The sequence below is a fragment of the Choloepus didactylus genome, chromosome 6 (genome assembly GCF_015220235.1).
Source record: "Choloepus didactylus isolate mChoDid1 chromosome 6, mChoDid1.pri, whole genome shotgun sequence".
Lineage (NCBI taxonomy): Eukaryota > Metazoa > Chordata > Mammalia > Pilosa > Megalonychidae > Choloepus > Choloepus didactylus.
The window spans coordinates 123,164,880-123,181,738 of NC_051312.1; the positions used below are offsets into that span (position 1 = coordinate 123,164,880).

At 36.6% G+C, this 16,859-nt stretch overlaps 1 protein-coding gene across 2 annotated transcripts in view; it reads right to left on the bottom strand.

The window, feature by feature from the left end:
• CWF19L2 (CWF19 like cell cycle control factor 2) overlaps positions 1 to 16,859 on the bottom strand; it is a 174,272-nt gene that overhangs the window by 17,150 nt on the left and 140,263 nt on the right. For both annotated transcript variants that reach the window (XM_037841310.1, XM_037841309.1), the window contains exons 13-14: positions 15,846 to 16,055; positions 1,894 to 2,010 (exon numbers count right to left, since the gene is read on the bottom strand). In XM_037841310.1, the coding sequence (XP_037697238.1) occupies positions 1,894 to 2,010; positions 15,846 to 16,055 (327 nt within the window). The remainder of the gene's footprint in view (positions 1 to 1,893; positions 2,011 to 15,845; positions 16,056 to 16,859) is intronic.

A 16,859-nucleotide genomic window follows, 5' to 3' on the forward strand; every position in this document is an offset into this window, starting at 1 on the left:
ATTTAAAGGGGATCACGTTTCATTATATATTTAATAAAACTAACAATTTGGATCTTACTCAGAAATGGTAATTATTCAGGTATACTCTACTGAAATTTATCTTTGCATTTTCTATTAAATAGGGGATCTAAAATTAAATTTAAATGTTACTAGATGATGATGATAAAAAAAAAACACTTGAAAGAAGTGGCTCCTGCATTTGCAAAATGCTAAACTAAATCATTTTTCATATACTCACTAAAAGAAGTACCATAAGGATATTTACCATGTCATAATCAGACTCGTTGAAAGTAAAAAAAAAAAAAAAAAAGCTAAAAAAACTAGATTTATTTAAATAAGCTAGGATTCAGATATTTCACAAATTCCCTACCCTGCAGTAATTTATAACTTCTAACAATTTCTTTTCCTTTTATCAAACAAAATGAACTATAATACCATTATTTGAATAAAAAAATTGGCTTTTCCTCCTTCATCCAATTTTCCATAATGCATTTGGCTTGCAACATCTTCTAAGCTTTGATGTAACCTCTTATAGAATACACCATACCTTCGGGCAGAATTAATGAATGATTTTATCTCTGCATTTCTTACAACACCTAGAAGAATATCTTATATTAATGTATTAAGTATCTGTTGAACTGAATATACTTCTTTATCCAGCCCAATGCTTTTCATCTAGTAGCTTCATATGGTACAGAAATATAAAATGTATATGTTAGAGTTCTGTAATTATTTAAAATCTTTTGGCACTGTATTTTGCTCTAAGTGAAGTCAGTTTCGCATGTATAAGTTTTTAATAGGCATCCCAGAAAAGTTCCAAAATAGTTCTGAAAATCAAATTTCCATACTTTCCACCTTAAATTACTTATTGTCACTGGCATCCACTACTGTAAAAAAATAAATTTTCACATCAAAAATACTTGTCCAGCAGTATTTTTCTGTAAACCTACAACTGCTCTGAAAACAAACAAACAAAAAAACAAAAAAAGCCTGTCCACATTCTTATCTTGCTTGGCCATAGATGCATTAAAAAAATTTGCCCTTAACTTTCACAGCATGAACCTAAAAAGTACAGGGAGTAAGAGACTGAATTTCATGAAATGCAATCAAAATAGCCCCTCCACTGGCATCTTTATCAGCAAGCTGCGAAACCTATTAAATAGACTCTTATGGAGTCTTATAATTTTCACATTTTCTAACCAGGGGTCCCTGGTTCCTATTCGGTTGTCAGATCTTAGAAAAACAGGAGTTTTCCTCCTTTCCTTCTTTTTGGCCATTAGGAGGTCTTGAAATAATTCAGCAGCAATATCACCCATGCTGTGCTTTCAATCTCTTGAACAGTCAGTCACAAAAACAATATTTGAATCCAAAAGCTTGGCAATATTATAAAGGAGAAAAAGCAGAAATTAGAGTCAGTAACAAAATTACCACAAAAATCACAACAGAAGAGAAGGTCAATTCTGTTCAAGGGATATATGGAAACTGCTGACTAAAAACCTCTGACTCACAAAATTTCCTTCAAATTTCTTTCCTTTTGTCTGGAATTTATTAGCTTACTATGTGAAGAATGATTATCTCATGCTACTAAAAAAAAAAAGATTAGAAGTCATAGATTGACTTTTTAAGTGAAAATAATTACTACTTTATCTAACAATTTATTTAACAGACAAAAGTTTTCATTACATGGAGTACATGAGAGAAAGAAAATAAAAATATACTGTGGTAAAAACATTATGATCCACAGATATAAACACTTGTTTAAGTATTTGCAAGTGCTTAAGTTCAGAAAATAAAATCATTAGATGAAGATTTAAAACCTGTCGGAAATGATTACAATAATTTGTGAAAACTGCTCACAAGTTTCATAATTATAAGTAGCATTATCATGCTGACCTGAATTTCTTCCCAGATGTCCTCATCCAATAAGGTAGCCGCTCTGTGGTGTTGCAAAGGGACTATCAGGCAGTGTCCCTCAGTAAGAGACCGAAAGTTGGGTAAACATAAATAAACCTAAAGAAAAAAGTTCCAAAGGTGAAATGCTACTGCTATTTATTCTCGGTTATAACAGATGAACCCCTGATAGGGAAAAGTGGCTAACATTTAATGACGTATACTTGCTTATAGACAATATTTTTATTTTAATATTTTAAAAGATATTATGAGGACGACTTTAAACAAACTGGACATTGAAAGCACAAAATCTTAATTTTTACTGTTATACATCAGACAAAGGTTAAACTAACCCAAGCACAAAACAGATGACACTTTATCCTCATTCTGAGAGAACTATATGGTTTGAACACCTTTGTAACAACACAAGTTTCCCAAGCATAAAATGATATATGGCCTGGTAAGTTTCCCAAGCATAAAATGATATATGGCCTGGTAATGGTAAAGTAGTTTAACTGATGCCTATAAATCAGGCTTTCTTAAATCTCATTAGCTGAGGCAAGAGAATTAACCCAATTATGAGGGAAAGAAAATGTCTTCAGGATGGCTTAACTGATCTGGTTAAGCTCTCATTATTTACGTATATACACATTACCTAAAAACTGATGCTATTTTTCCATTACATGCAAACTTTCTTTTAAAAGAAAAAAGATCAAATAGTATGTATGCAATGGGCAAAAGGTTTTATGAGGAGCTTAAAGAAAATTCTGCAAAAGGACTCGATCTTATTTTCTATTATTTTTGTTAGGTTTAGTTAGAACTATTTTGCATGGCACACAATATTTATTTATTTACTATTTATTTTACAACATACTGAAAATTTTTAAAAGTTTGATGAAAGGACAAAGTAAGAATGCATTTGGATTTTTACCTATATTTACAGTAAAACTGCAACTATATTTACAATTTAAAAAAAAGAAAGACAAAAAGGCATGGGAAAGTCTGTAGGCAACTTATAGACTTAGAAAATAAAATATATTGACACAAATAACCAGGCTTCCTACATGACTACCATGAAAAAGGTCAAGATACAAGTGTCAGTCATAGGTAAGATGACTCACGAAAGTCAAGTCCATTTTAAAAAGCATTGTAAACATTATAAAAATTACCTAAAACAGGTATTAAAAATAATTTTTTTCCAAACAAAATGAACATATAATAGGGGAAAAAAAATAAACATTGAAAGAAATGAATTAGAGCACCCAAAAAGGCAATACTTTTTTTGATCTGAAAGAGAGAATAGAGCCATTCATCAATCAATAAATTACTGAGGGCCTACTATATGCCAGGCACTGTTGTACGTGCTAAGGAACAAACGATGATTAGAGACAAAAACCCCTGCTTATAAGGAGACCACTGGGGGAAGAGAGACAAATAAACAAGTAGAATGTATAGTAAGTCAGATCATGATAAGGGGTACCAGAAAATAATGCAGGAAAAGAGTATAAATAATGTCTGTGGAAATGTCAGAGGACCCCACTTAAGAGTCACCCGCTGGGTGACATGTGAGAGGATATCTGAAGAAGTAAGGGTGTAAGCTATGCAAATACTTGTGGGCAGAGTCCCCAGGCAGAGGGAACAGCACCTGAGCAGAGTATACTGGGTGTGATTCCCAAATACTCAGGCAGCCAGAGTGGCTAAGCTGACAGAATGATATGAAGAGTAGTCAAAAATGAGGTAAGAGAGATAATTGGGCCTGCATGGCCTTGGAGGCCCTAGTACAGATTCTGGCACTTGTTTGAAAGCTAGATCTGACTAAGTCTGATAAATTTTTAAAAAGATCACTCTGGCTGCTCTATAGAGAAAGGAGCAAGGGAAGAGGAAGACTCATTAGGAAGCTACTACATGAATCCAGTAACAGATGATGGTGGCCAGGGGGTAGAAGTAAAGCTTCTGAGATGTGGTCAAAACAGGTATACACTTTGAAATAGAGCCAACAGGATTTAGAGAAGGATAGTGAGGTGTGAGGAAAAGAAAGGAGGCAAGTATTATAACTAGGAATAATCTAAGCAATTAGAAGATGAAGTTGACATTTACTAAAAGAAGAACTATGGGAAAGATAGGCTCTAGCAGAGGGTGAAGGTCAGGGTGGGAATCAGACATTCAGTTTGGAGCTGTTCAGGTTGAGACATCTATCAGACATGCTGGAAAAGGTAAAACTATAGAGACAGTAAAAAGATTAAGTGGTTCTAGCAGTTCAGGGGAATCGAGGAAGGTTGAATAGGTGAAGCATAGGTGAATTTTAGGGCAGTGAAACTATTCATTATGAGGCTACAATGGCAGATACATGACATTATGTATTTGTCAAAATCCATAGATCTTTAAAGCACAAAGAGTGAACCTTAATGCATGCAAATTTTTTAAAATTCATTTAGGAGGCCTGGGGATCCCAGAAAAGAATGCAGATTGTGACAAGAGAACTTAATTGTATAAAAATGTATGACGGGGAGGCGAGGCAAGATGGAAGACTGGTGAGCTGTATGTTTTAGTTACTCCTCCAGGAAAGTAGGTAGAAAGCCAGGAACTGCGTGGACTGGACACCACAGAGCAATCTGTCTTTGGGCATACTTCATACAACACTCATGAAAATGTCGAACTGCTGAGATCAGCGAAATCTGTAAGTTTTTGCGGCCAGGGGACCCGCGCCCCTCCCTGCCAGGCTCAGTCCCGTGGGAGGAGGGGCTGTCAGCTCCGGGAAGGAGAAGGGAGAACTGCAGTGGCTGCTCTTATCGGAAACTCATTCTACTGATCCAGACTCCAAACACAGATAGACAGAGACCAGACACCAGAGAATCTGTGAGCAGCCAGCCCAGCAGAGAGGAGACAGGCATAGAAAAAAAAAAAACAACACGAAAAACTCCAAAATAAAAGCAGAGGATTTTTAGAGTTCTGGTGAACACAGAAAGGGGAAGGGCGGAGCTCAGGCCCTAAGGCGCATATGCAAATCCCGAAGAAAAGCCGATCTCTCTGCCCTGTGGACCTTTCCTTAATGGCCCTGGTTGCTTTGTCTCTTAGCATTTCAATAACCCATTAGATCTCCAAGGAGGACCCATTTTTTTTTTTTTTTTTTTAAATCCTTTTTTCTTTTTCTAAAACAATTACTCTAAGAAGCCCAATACAGAAAGCTTCAAAGAATTGCAATTTGGGCAGGTCAAGTCAAGAGCAGAACTAAGAGAACTCTGAGACAAAAGGCAATAATTCAGTGGCTGAGAAAATTCACTAAACAACACAACTTCCCAAGAAAACGTGGGTGTCCGCTCACAGCCACCATCCTGGTGGACAGGAAACACTCCTGCCCATCGCCAGCCCCATAGCCCAGAGCTGCCCCAGACAACCCAGTGTGACGGAAGTGCTTCAAATAACAGGCACACACCACAAAACTGGGCGTGGACATTAGCCTTCCCTGCAACCTCAGCTGATTGTCCCAGAGCTGGGAAGGTGGAGCAGTGTGAATTAACAAAGCCCCATTCAGCCATCATTTGAGCAGACTGGGAGCCTCCCTACACAGCCCAGCAGCCCAGAACTGCCCTGAGGGGACGGCACTCACCTGTGACATAGCACAGTCATCCCTCAACAGAGGACCCGGGGTGCACAGCCTGGAAGAGGGGCCCACTTGCAAGTCTCAGGAGCCATACGCCAATACCAAGGACTTGTGGGTCAGTGGCAGAGACAAACTGTGGCAGGACTGAACTGAAGGATTAGACTATTGCACCAGCTTTAAAACTCTAGGATCACCAGGGAGATTTGATTGTTAGGGCCACCCCCCTCCCCGACTGCCCAGAAACACGCCCCACATACAGGGCAGGCAACACCAACTACACACGCAAGCTTGGTACACCAATTGGGCCCCACAACACTCACTCCCCCACTCACCAAAATGGCTAAGCAGGGGAGAACTGGCTTGTGGAGAACAGGTGGCTCGTGGACGCCACCTGCTGGTTAGTTACAAAAAGTGTACTCCACAAAGCTGTAGATCTGATAAATTAGAGATAAGGACTTCAATAGGTCTATAAACCCTAAAAGAACCCTATCAAGTTCAGCAAATGCCACGAGGCCAAAAACAACAGAAAATTATAAAGCATATGAAAAAACCAGATGATATGGATAACCCAAGCCCAAGCACCCAAATCAAAAGACCAGAAGAGACACAGCACCTAGAGCAGCTACTCAAAGAACTAAAGATGAACAATGAGACCATAGTACGGGATATGAAGGAAATCAAGAAGACTCTAGAAGAGCATAAAGAAGACATTGCAAGACTAAATAAAAAAATGGATGATCTTATGGAAATTAAAGAAACTGTTGACCAAATTAAAAAGATTCTGGACACTCATAGTACAAGACTAGAGGAAGTTGAACAACGAATCAGTGACCTGGAAGATGACAGAATGGAAAATGAAAGCATAAAAGAAAGAATGGGGAAAAAAATTGAAAAAATCGAAATGGACCTCAGGGATATGATAGATAATATGAAACGTCCAAATATAAGACTCATTGGTGTCCCAGAAGGGGAAGAAAAGGGTAAAGGTCTAGGAAGAGTATTCAAAGAAATTGTTGGGGAAAACTTCCCAAATCTTCTAAACAACATAAATATACAAATCATAAATGCTCAGCGAACTCCAAATAGAATAAATCCAAAAAAACCCACTCCGAGACATATACTAATCACACTGTCAAACACAGAAGAGAAGGAGCAAGTTCTGAAAGCAGCAAGAGAAAAGCAATTCACCACATACAAAGGAAACAGCATAAGACTAAGTAGTGACTACTCAGCAGCCACCATGGAGGCAAGAAGGCAGTGGCACGATATATTTAAAATTCTGAGTGAGAGGAATTTCCAGCCAAGAATACTTTATCCAGCAAAGCTCTCCTTCAAATTTGAGGGAGAGCTTAAATTTTTCACAGACAAAGAAATGCTGAGAGAATTTGCTAACAAGAGACCTGCCCTACTGCAGATACTAAAGGGAGCCCTACAGACAGAGAAACAAAGACAGGACAGAGAGACTTGGAGAAAGGTTCAGTACTAAAGAGATTCGGTATGGGTACAATAAAGGATATTAATAGAGAGAGGGAAAAATATGGCAAACATAAACCAAAGGATAAGATGGCCGATTCAAGAAATGCCTTCACGGTTATAACGTTGAATGTAAATGGATTAAACTCCCCAATTAAAAGATATAGATTCGCAGAATGGATCAAAAAAAATGAACCATCAATATGTTGCATACAAGACACTCATCTTAGACATAGGGACACAAAGAAACTGAAAGTGAAAGGATGGAAAAAAATATTTCATGCAAGCTACAGCCAAAAGAAAGCAGGTGTAGCAATATTAATCTCAGATAAAATAGACTTCAAATGCAGGGATGTTTTGAGAGACAAAGAAGGCCACTACATACTAATAAAAGGGGCAATTCAGCAAGAAGAAATAACAATCGTAAATGTCTATGCACCCAATCAAGGTGCCACAAAATACATGAGAGAGACACTGGCAAAACTAAAGGAAGCAATTGATGTTTCCACAATAATTGTGGGAGACTTCAACACATCACTCTCTCCTATAGATAGATCAACCAGACAGAAGACCAATAAGGAAATTGAAAACCTAAACAATCTGATAAATGAATTAGATTTAACAGACATATACAGGACATTACATCCCAAATCACCAGGATACACATACTTTTCTAGTGCTCACGGAACTTTCTCCAGAATAGATCATATGCTGGGACATAAAACAAGCCTCAATAAATTTAAAAAGATTGAAATTATTCAAAGCACATTCTCTGACCACAATGGAATACAATTAGAAGTCAATAACCATCAGAGACTTAGAAAATTCACAAATACCTGGAGGTTAAACAACACACTCCTAAACAATCAGTGGGTTAAAGAAGAAATAGCAAGAGAAATTGCTAAATATATAGAGACGAATGAAAATGAGAACACAACATACCAAAACCTATGGGATTCAGCAAAAGCAGTGCTAAGGGGGAAATTTATAGCACTAAACGCATATATGAAAAAGGAAGAAAGAGCCAAAATCAAAGAACTAATGGATCAACTGAAGAAGCTAGAAAATGAACAGCAAACCAATCCTAAACCAAGTACAAGAAAAGAAATAACAAGGATTAAAGCAGAAATAAATGACATAGAGAACAAAAAAACAATAGAGAGGATAAATATCACCAAAAGTTGGTTCTTTCAGAAGATCAACAAGATTGACAAGCCCCTAGCTAGACTGACAAAATCAAAAAGAGAGAAGACCCATATAAACAAAATAATGAATGAAAAAGGTGACATAACTGCAGATCCTGAAGAAATTAAAAAAATTATAAGAGGATATTATGAACAACTGTATGGCAATAAACTGGACAATGTAGAAGAAATGGACAATTTCCTGGAAACATATGAACAACCTAGACTGACCAGAGAAGAAATAGAAGAACTCAACCAACCCATCACAAGCAAAGAGATCCAATCAGTCATCAAAAATCTTCCCACAAATAAATGCCCAGGGCCAGATGGCTTCACAGGGGAATTCTACCAAACTTTCCAGAAAGAACTGACACCAATCTTACTCAAACTCTTTCAAAACATTGAAAAAAATGGAACACTACCTAACTCATTTTATGAAGCTAACATCAATCTAATACCAAAACCAGGCAAAGATGCTACAAAAAAGGAAAACTACCGGTCAATCTCCCTAATGAATATAGATGCAAAAATCCTCAACAAAATACTTGCAAATCGAATCCAAAGACACATTAAAAAAATCATACACCATGACCAAGTGGGGTTCATTCCAGGCATGCAAGGATGGTTCAACATAAGAAAAACAATCAATGTATTACAACACATTAAAAACTCGAAAGGGAAAAATCAATTGATCATCTCAATAGATGCTGAAAAAGCATTTGACAAAATCCAACATCCCTTTTTGATAAAAACACTTCAAAAGGTAGGAATTGAAGGAAACTTCCTCAACATGATAAAGAGCATATATGAAAAAACCACAGCCAGCATAGCACTCAATGGTGAGAGACTGAAAGCCTTCCCTCTAAGATCAGGAACAAGACAAGGATGCCCGCTGTCACCACTGTTATTCAACATTGTGCTGGAAGTGCTAGCCAGGGCAATCCGGCAAGACAAAGAAATAAAAGGCATCCAAATTGGAAAAGAAGAAGTAAAACTGTCATTGTTTGCAGACGATATGATCTTATATCTAGAAAACCCTGAGAAATCGACAATACAGCTACTAGAGCTAATAAACAAATTTAGCAAAGTAGCGGGATACAAGATTAATGCACATAAGTCAGTAATGTTTCTATATGCTAGAAATGAACAAACTGAAGAGACACTCAAGAAAAAGATACCATTTTCAATAGCAACTAAAAAAATCAAGTACCTAGGAATAAACTTAACCAAAGATGTAAAAGACCTATACAAAGAAAACTACATAACTCTACTAAAAGAAATAGAAGGGGACCTTAAAAGATGGAAAAATATTCCATGTTCATGGATAGGAAGGCTAAATGTCATTAAGATGTCAATTCTACCCAAACTCATCTACAGATTCAATGCAATCCCAATCAAAATTCCAACAACCTACTTTGCAGACTTGGAAAAGCTAGTTATCAAATTTATTTGGAAAGGGAAGATGCCTCGAATTGCTAAAGACACTCTAAAAAAGAAAAACGAAGTGGGAGGACTTACACTCCCTGACTTTGAAGCTTATTATAAAGCCACACTTGCCAAAACAGCATGGTACTGGCACAAAGATAGACATATAGATCAATGGAATCGAATTGAGAATTCAGAGATAGACCCTCAGATCTATGGCCGACTGATCTTTGATAAGGCCCCCAAAGTCACTGAACTGAGCCATAATGGTCTTTTCAACAAATGGGGCTGGGAGAGTTGGATATCCATATCCAAAAGAATGAAAGAGGACCCCTACCTCACCCCCTACACAAAAATTAACTCAAAATGGACCAAAGATCTCAATATAAAAGAAAGTACCATAAAAATCCTAGAAGATAATGTAGGAAAACATCTTCAAGACCTTGTATTAGGCGGCCACTTCCTAGACTTTACACCCAAAGCACAAGCAACAAAAGAGAAAATAGATAAATGGGAACTCCTCAAGCTTAGAAGTTTCTGCACCTCAAAGGAATTTCTCAAAAAGGTAAAGAGGCAGCCAACTCAATGGGAAAAAATTTTTGGAAACCATGTATCTGACAAAAGACTGATATCTTGCATATACAAAGAAATCCTACAACTCAATGACAATAGTACAGACAGCCCAATTATAAAATGGGCAAAAGATATGAAAAGACAGTTCTCTGAAGAGGAAATACAAATGGCCAAGAAACACATGAAAAAATGTTCAGCTTCACTAGCTATTAGAGAGATGCAAGTTAAAACCACAATGAGATACCATCTCACACCAACTAGAATGGCTGCCATTAAACAAACAGGAAACTACAAATGCTGGAGGGGATGTGGAGAAATTGGAACTCTTATTCATTGTTGGTGGGACTGTATAATGGTTCAGCCACTCTGGAAGTCAGTCTGGCAGTTCCTTAGAAAACTAGATATAGAGCTACCATTCGATCCAGCGATTGCACTTCTCGGTATATACCCGGAAGATCGGAAAGCAGTGACACAAACAGATATCTGCACGCCAATGTTCATAGCAGCATTATTCACAATTGCCAAGAGATGGAAACAACCCAAATGTCCTTCAACAGATGAGTGGATAAATAAAATGTGGTATATACACACGATGGAATACTACGCGGCACTAAGAAGGAACGATCTCGTGAAACATATGACAACATGGATGAACCTTGAAGACATAATGCTGAGTGAAATAAGCCAGGCACAAAAAGAGAAATATTATATGCTACCACTAATGTGAACTTTCAAAAATGTAAAACAAATGGTTTATAATGTAGAATGTAGGGGAACTAGCAGTAGAGAGTAATTAAGGAAGGGGGAACAATAATCCAAGAAGAACAGATAAGCTTTTTAACGTTCTGGGGATGCCCAGAAATGACTATGGTCTGTTAATTTCTGATGGATATAGTAGGAACAAGTTCACAGAAAGGTTGCTATATTATGTAACTTTCTTGGGGTAAAGTAGGAACATGTTGGAAGTTAAGCAGTTATCTTAGGTTAGTTGTCTTTTTCTTACTCCCTTGTTATGGTCTCTTTGAAATGTTCTTTTATTGTATGTTTGGTTTCTTTTTAACTATTTTTCATACAGTTGATTTAAAAAAGAAGGGAAAGTTAAAAAAAAAAAAAAGAAAGAAAGAAAAACTAGGAAAAAAAAATGATGTAGTGCTCCCTTGAGGAGCCTGTGGAGAATGCAGGGGTATTCGCCTACCCCACCTCCATGGTTGCTAACATGACCACAGACATAGGGGACTGGTGGTTTGATGGGTTGAGCCCTCTACCATAAGTTTTACCCTTGGGAAGACGGTTGCTGCAAAGGAGAGGCTAGGCCTCCCTATATTTGTGCCTGAGAGTCTCCTCCTGAATGCCTCTTTGTTGCTCAGATGTGGCCCTCTCTCTCTGGCTAAGCCAACTTGAAAGGTGAAATCACTGCCCTCCCCCCTACGTGGGATCAGACACCCAGGGGAGTGAATCTCCCTGGCAACGTGGAATATGACTCCCGGGGAGGAATGCAGACCCGGCATCGTGGGACGGAGAACATCTTCTTGACCAAAAGGGGGATGTGAAAGGAAATGAAATAAGCTTCAGTGGCAGAGAGATTCCAAAAGGAGCCGAGAGGTCACTCTGGTGGGCACTCTCACGCACACTTTAGACAACCCTTTTTAGGTTCTAAAGAATTGGGGTAGCTGGTGGTGGATACCTGAAACTATCAAACTACAACCCAGAACCCATGAATCTCGAAGACAGATGTATAAAAATGTAGCTTATGAGGGGTGACAATGGGATTGGGAAAGCCATAAGGACCACACTCCACTTTGTCTAGTTTATGGATGGATGAGTAGAAAAATAGGGGAAGGAAACAAACAGACAAAGGTACCCAGTGTTCTTTTTTACTTCAATTGCTCTTTTTCACTCTAATTATTATTCTTGTTATTTTTGTGTGTGTGCTAATGAAGGTGTCAGGGATTGATTTAGGTGATGAATGTACAACTATGTAATGGTACTGTAAACAATCGAAAGTACGATTTGTTTTGTATGACTGCGTGGTATGTGAATATATCTCAATAAAATGATTAAAAAAAAAAAATGTATGACATCGTCTCACTGAAGGAGGTAGAAGGAAAAGGTGCTAACCTGAGTAATTCTGAAATTGAGTAGAACCTGTAAGACTAAAAGCAAATGGAGCTACACATAAGCACTTACTCTAGTCAATAAAATTGTTTCCCAGAAGGGACTAGGTTAATTATGATACTGCTATACATGTATGATACTGCTATACATGTATGATACTGCTATATATGTATACTGAAATTGAACAATTAAGTAAATGGATAGTGGATGGTGGAAATGAGGTTTCTCACTCTGGAAGTGGGAGTTTACAGATAAGCAAGGAAGAAGGTAGAATGATCCATGTGGTAACAGATTAGAGTTGCAGACATCAGGATGAACCCATGTTTAGCTTAATACAGACACAGATGGTTACATATAGAAATAGTTATAGGTATGTGTAAATACACCAATTAGTATGCAAACATAAATTTCCTTGCCCTGTCAGTTGAGGAGGCCTAGAAGAACCAACACCCCAGTAGCAATGAACACACTCAGCATCCAGATCTTGGATTTTAATACATTTCTCCAATATAAGGAAATGACTGATTCTATAAATGGGGCAGGAAATATACAAGATGAACCTAAAGCATCTTATACTTTCAGAAAGTAAGAAAGTCAAAACAAAAAACAAAAAACAAAACAAAACAAAAGAACAGACATAGAGTCCACACTGACAGGGGGTATGTCAAAGAGACATAGGAACCAACTTTAAGAACCCCTAATGGCCAAAGGTGGAACAATTTGAGCTTCAAAATAATCAAGTAGCATTGGCTTATAACCCCAAATACAAAATATTCATGAGTCTATACTAATATAAATCAATGACTACTGAATAAATAAGTAAACCAAGACGAGACAAATCTCCCAAACAGAAAAATTTCTATAATTTATGTACATACACTGCCCTCGAGGAGGAGGAGCCTATCTCCTCATTCCTTTAGTGTGGGCTGTGCATTGTCATTTCCTTCCAAAGAATACAGTATGGAAGCTGGGGAGGGAGAGTAACTTCACAGTGAAGAAACATGACAGATCATCCAGGTGATCAAAGTGAACATCCACAGTGATCAGCCATGTTGATAACATGAACCTTTGAAATGATGTGATGAAAATGGCACTTTACTTCTGTGCTCTTCTTTTCAAAAATCCACAGCCCCAGTCTAATCATGAGAATAACATCAGACAAATTCCAATAAAAGGGAGAACATATGACCAGTATTCCTCAAAACTCTCAAGGCCAGCAAAACAAGGAAAAAAGGAAAATCTGAGAAACTGTCAACCAAGAGGATTCTAAGGAAACATGACAACTAAATGTAGTATAGTATCATGGAACAGAAATAGGAAATTAGGTAAAAACTAAGGAAATCTGAATAAAGTATAGACTTTAGTTAATAATATATCAATACCGAATCATTAATCTTAACAAATGTACTATACTAATGTAAGATGTTAATAACAGGGGAAACGGTCTGGGGTAATGGGACTCTTATGTACTATTGTCTCAATTGTTCTGTAAATCTACAGTTATTCTAAAAACCAAAATCTATTTATTGAAAAAAAAGTAAAGCATAGTGTTGACAATGAGGTGGGTAGATGCAAAGGAGGAAGTAGGCAGGGATGACTGATGATCAGAAAATTATTAACTTCTCACTCTAATGAGTACTAATGTATTTTCATTAATACATTTGGGTTGAAGACATTATTCTAATAATAGAAATTCAAAGTGAGCCCCAGATTATTGAATTGCTTTGAAATACTGTTTGCTATTTCAGTTTAAGAGCAAAGAAATTCCTTAGAAACTCATGATCATATATTATTAACTTAGGAAATAACTAAAGGGAAGATTTGTTATCGTTTATTCAAGTTTTAAAAAATGATCTATTAGCTACAATGGATGTGATAGGATACCATATATTATAGGGATATCATAGGGAACTGATGAACTTTCTTCTAACCAATATTTCAGGTTAGATGAAAATATTAACAGATGAAAGGCTGAAGGTAGATAGCAGTTTCTAAAGCAAAGAGAACATAAAGCACAGGTGGAGAAAGGGAGGGATGCAACTGGTTCCAAAGCTTTCTGAATGAAAAGTCATCAGAGGAGAAAGAAACAGATTGGCCAATTCATTGCTGAAAGCAAAGAGAAGAATTCAGTACCATTAGAAATGACTAACTGGAAAAGACACGTTACTAACAGTAGCAGAGGAAAACTGATAAGTAAGGGAAAAACAATCTATGAGATAGCAGTATGAGATGAACAAAGACAAATGTTTGTTTAACTGGCCAACAGTTTCCTTTGACCAGTGAATTGAGAAATGCCTGCTTTAGGATGCAGCCTATAAAGCAGGAGGATAACAAAATGGTTGTACACTTAATACGCCTGTGCAACTCTGGAGCCAGTCTGTCTTCAGGACAACAGAGAAAATAAAGCCATTGAAAAGACCCAAACTTCACCTAAGGCAATGTACGAAAATTTTAAGTGTTATTTGATGTTTAATTTACTCTTACCTTTTTTTAAGATAGGGAGTAGACTAAAAGTGAATGAAATATTTACACATAAAGTAATAAATATAAAAATTTAAATGTTTATGTAAAAGGTCTAAAAAGGAATTCAGAAAAATTAATAAGTAATTGGTTAAGGTGGGGTTTGTTTCTTTTAAAATTTGATTAAATTTGGATGCAATTTTTATATTTATCTTATTTTGGTTGAAGTTTGGAAGGAAAGAAAACAGAAGAAAAAGAAGGGTAAGGAAATAAAGTAAAAGAAACCAACATTCAAACTGAAAAAGTGACTATCTTAATGACTTAACAATATACCAATCTAAAGACAGACTAGACTTGATATGGAAAAGCTAATGACTGTTCTTTGGCTACATAAATGGGTGTGTGTGTGTGTGTGTGTGTGTGTGTTACAACAAACAAATGAATAAAATAAATAAATAAACATGTGTATGTCTATTCCTCAAACTATTTGCTCCTGACACCATTATGCCTTTCTGTGTCTATAAGTTAGTATGCCAGGTACACAATAATTATTTACTTAACGTAAGAATTAAATCAACAAATATTTATTGAGATAAGTGACTAGAATGTACTAGGAGCAGGGCTAGATGCTTGGTATACAATGAGCAAAGCAAAAATTCTCTGTCCTCATGGAGCTTATAGACTATTATAGATTTACTGAGGAAGAGATCTAATAAACAAGTAGAACAAAGAAAATACGATAAATTTCTTCAAATTATGAGATAGTCTATGAAGAAAAAAACAGGGTTCTATGAGAAAATAAGGAAAGAGGCAAAAGCTACTTTAGACTGAATCTCTTTGAAGTGATTTTAATGCTGAGAAAGTACCAACCATGCAAATAAGGTCACACAGTTGGTAAATGGGAGAGCCTGAATTTGAAACCAGGTAATCTGGCTCCAAAGTCCATGGCCTTACCTACTACTCAATGTTGCTTCTCTAAAGAGTAAATTCCCACAAGATGTGAGCTTCATGCCATCGGATACGGAAAGACAGATTCCTCAGGAATCTCATATGAGTATGAAGAAAAAGGCAAATCTACATACTAAAAAATCTCCTCCTTATGTAAATAATGTTACATTTCTTACCTTAACACCTATTGCAACAATAAGGTGCTTGGGAAATTGAGCACTGTCAAAACAATACAGACATTTTTCCATTTGTGCAGTAAGACTCTGGTGCTCAGAAATAGCTTTTTTCCTCTGGTTCACATCTTCACCAAGACGTTCTCTCTCAGCTGCTTTGGAAACAAACATGTCATCCAGAGTATAATAGTCTCTATCCGTTTTTCCCATGAACTGAAAAACCAAAATAAAAATGGTGGGGGGAAGAGGGTAGCAGTTAAGATTTTATTGTAGTATAGCATCTTGAAATCATATCTCTAAAGTTCTATGAAAAAGCTCTTATATAACCAGAAGGAAAAATAAAATGATTAAAAAGTATTTTTTAATAAAATATGATTAAAAAGTAATTTTTGAAGGTCAAGCAGTCCATCACCATCATCATTTTTACATCATCACTTTACTGAGAATTTACGATGTTCAATTCAATGCAATTTGAATTTTTATACTCCTATGAAGTAAGAACCATTATCATGTCCATTCAATAGATGAAAAAACTGAACCACAGAGAGTGTAACTACCTTCCCTTTAAAAATTAACACACACACTTACACAGAACATAAAACATTTTTCAATTGTATCTCTAGGCACCTTCTCCACACCTTCCGCAACATAAATTGTGGTCTAATTGATGATTTTAAAACACAAAACACAATTATAATTTACTTATTTATGTCCCTGCTTAGAATCCTTAAAGAGCTCTACATTGCCTAGAGGAACAAATTAAAACTCTGCTTTAGACACAGAAAGGTGTAATGGTTAAAAGCTTGGGTTCTATAGTCAAAATGGCCAGGATCAAATTCTATCTCCTCCACCAATTATATAATCTTGATCAAATTATTTAATCTCTCTGTGCCTCTCTATGCCCCATTTCCTCATTTTACAATGGTTATAACAATATTATCCATCTAATAGGGCTGTCTCACTTAAACCTCACAAAATATGCACAGCACACAATAAGGACCCAGTAAATGTGAGCCA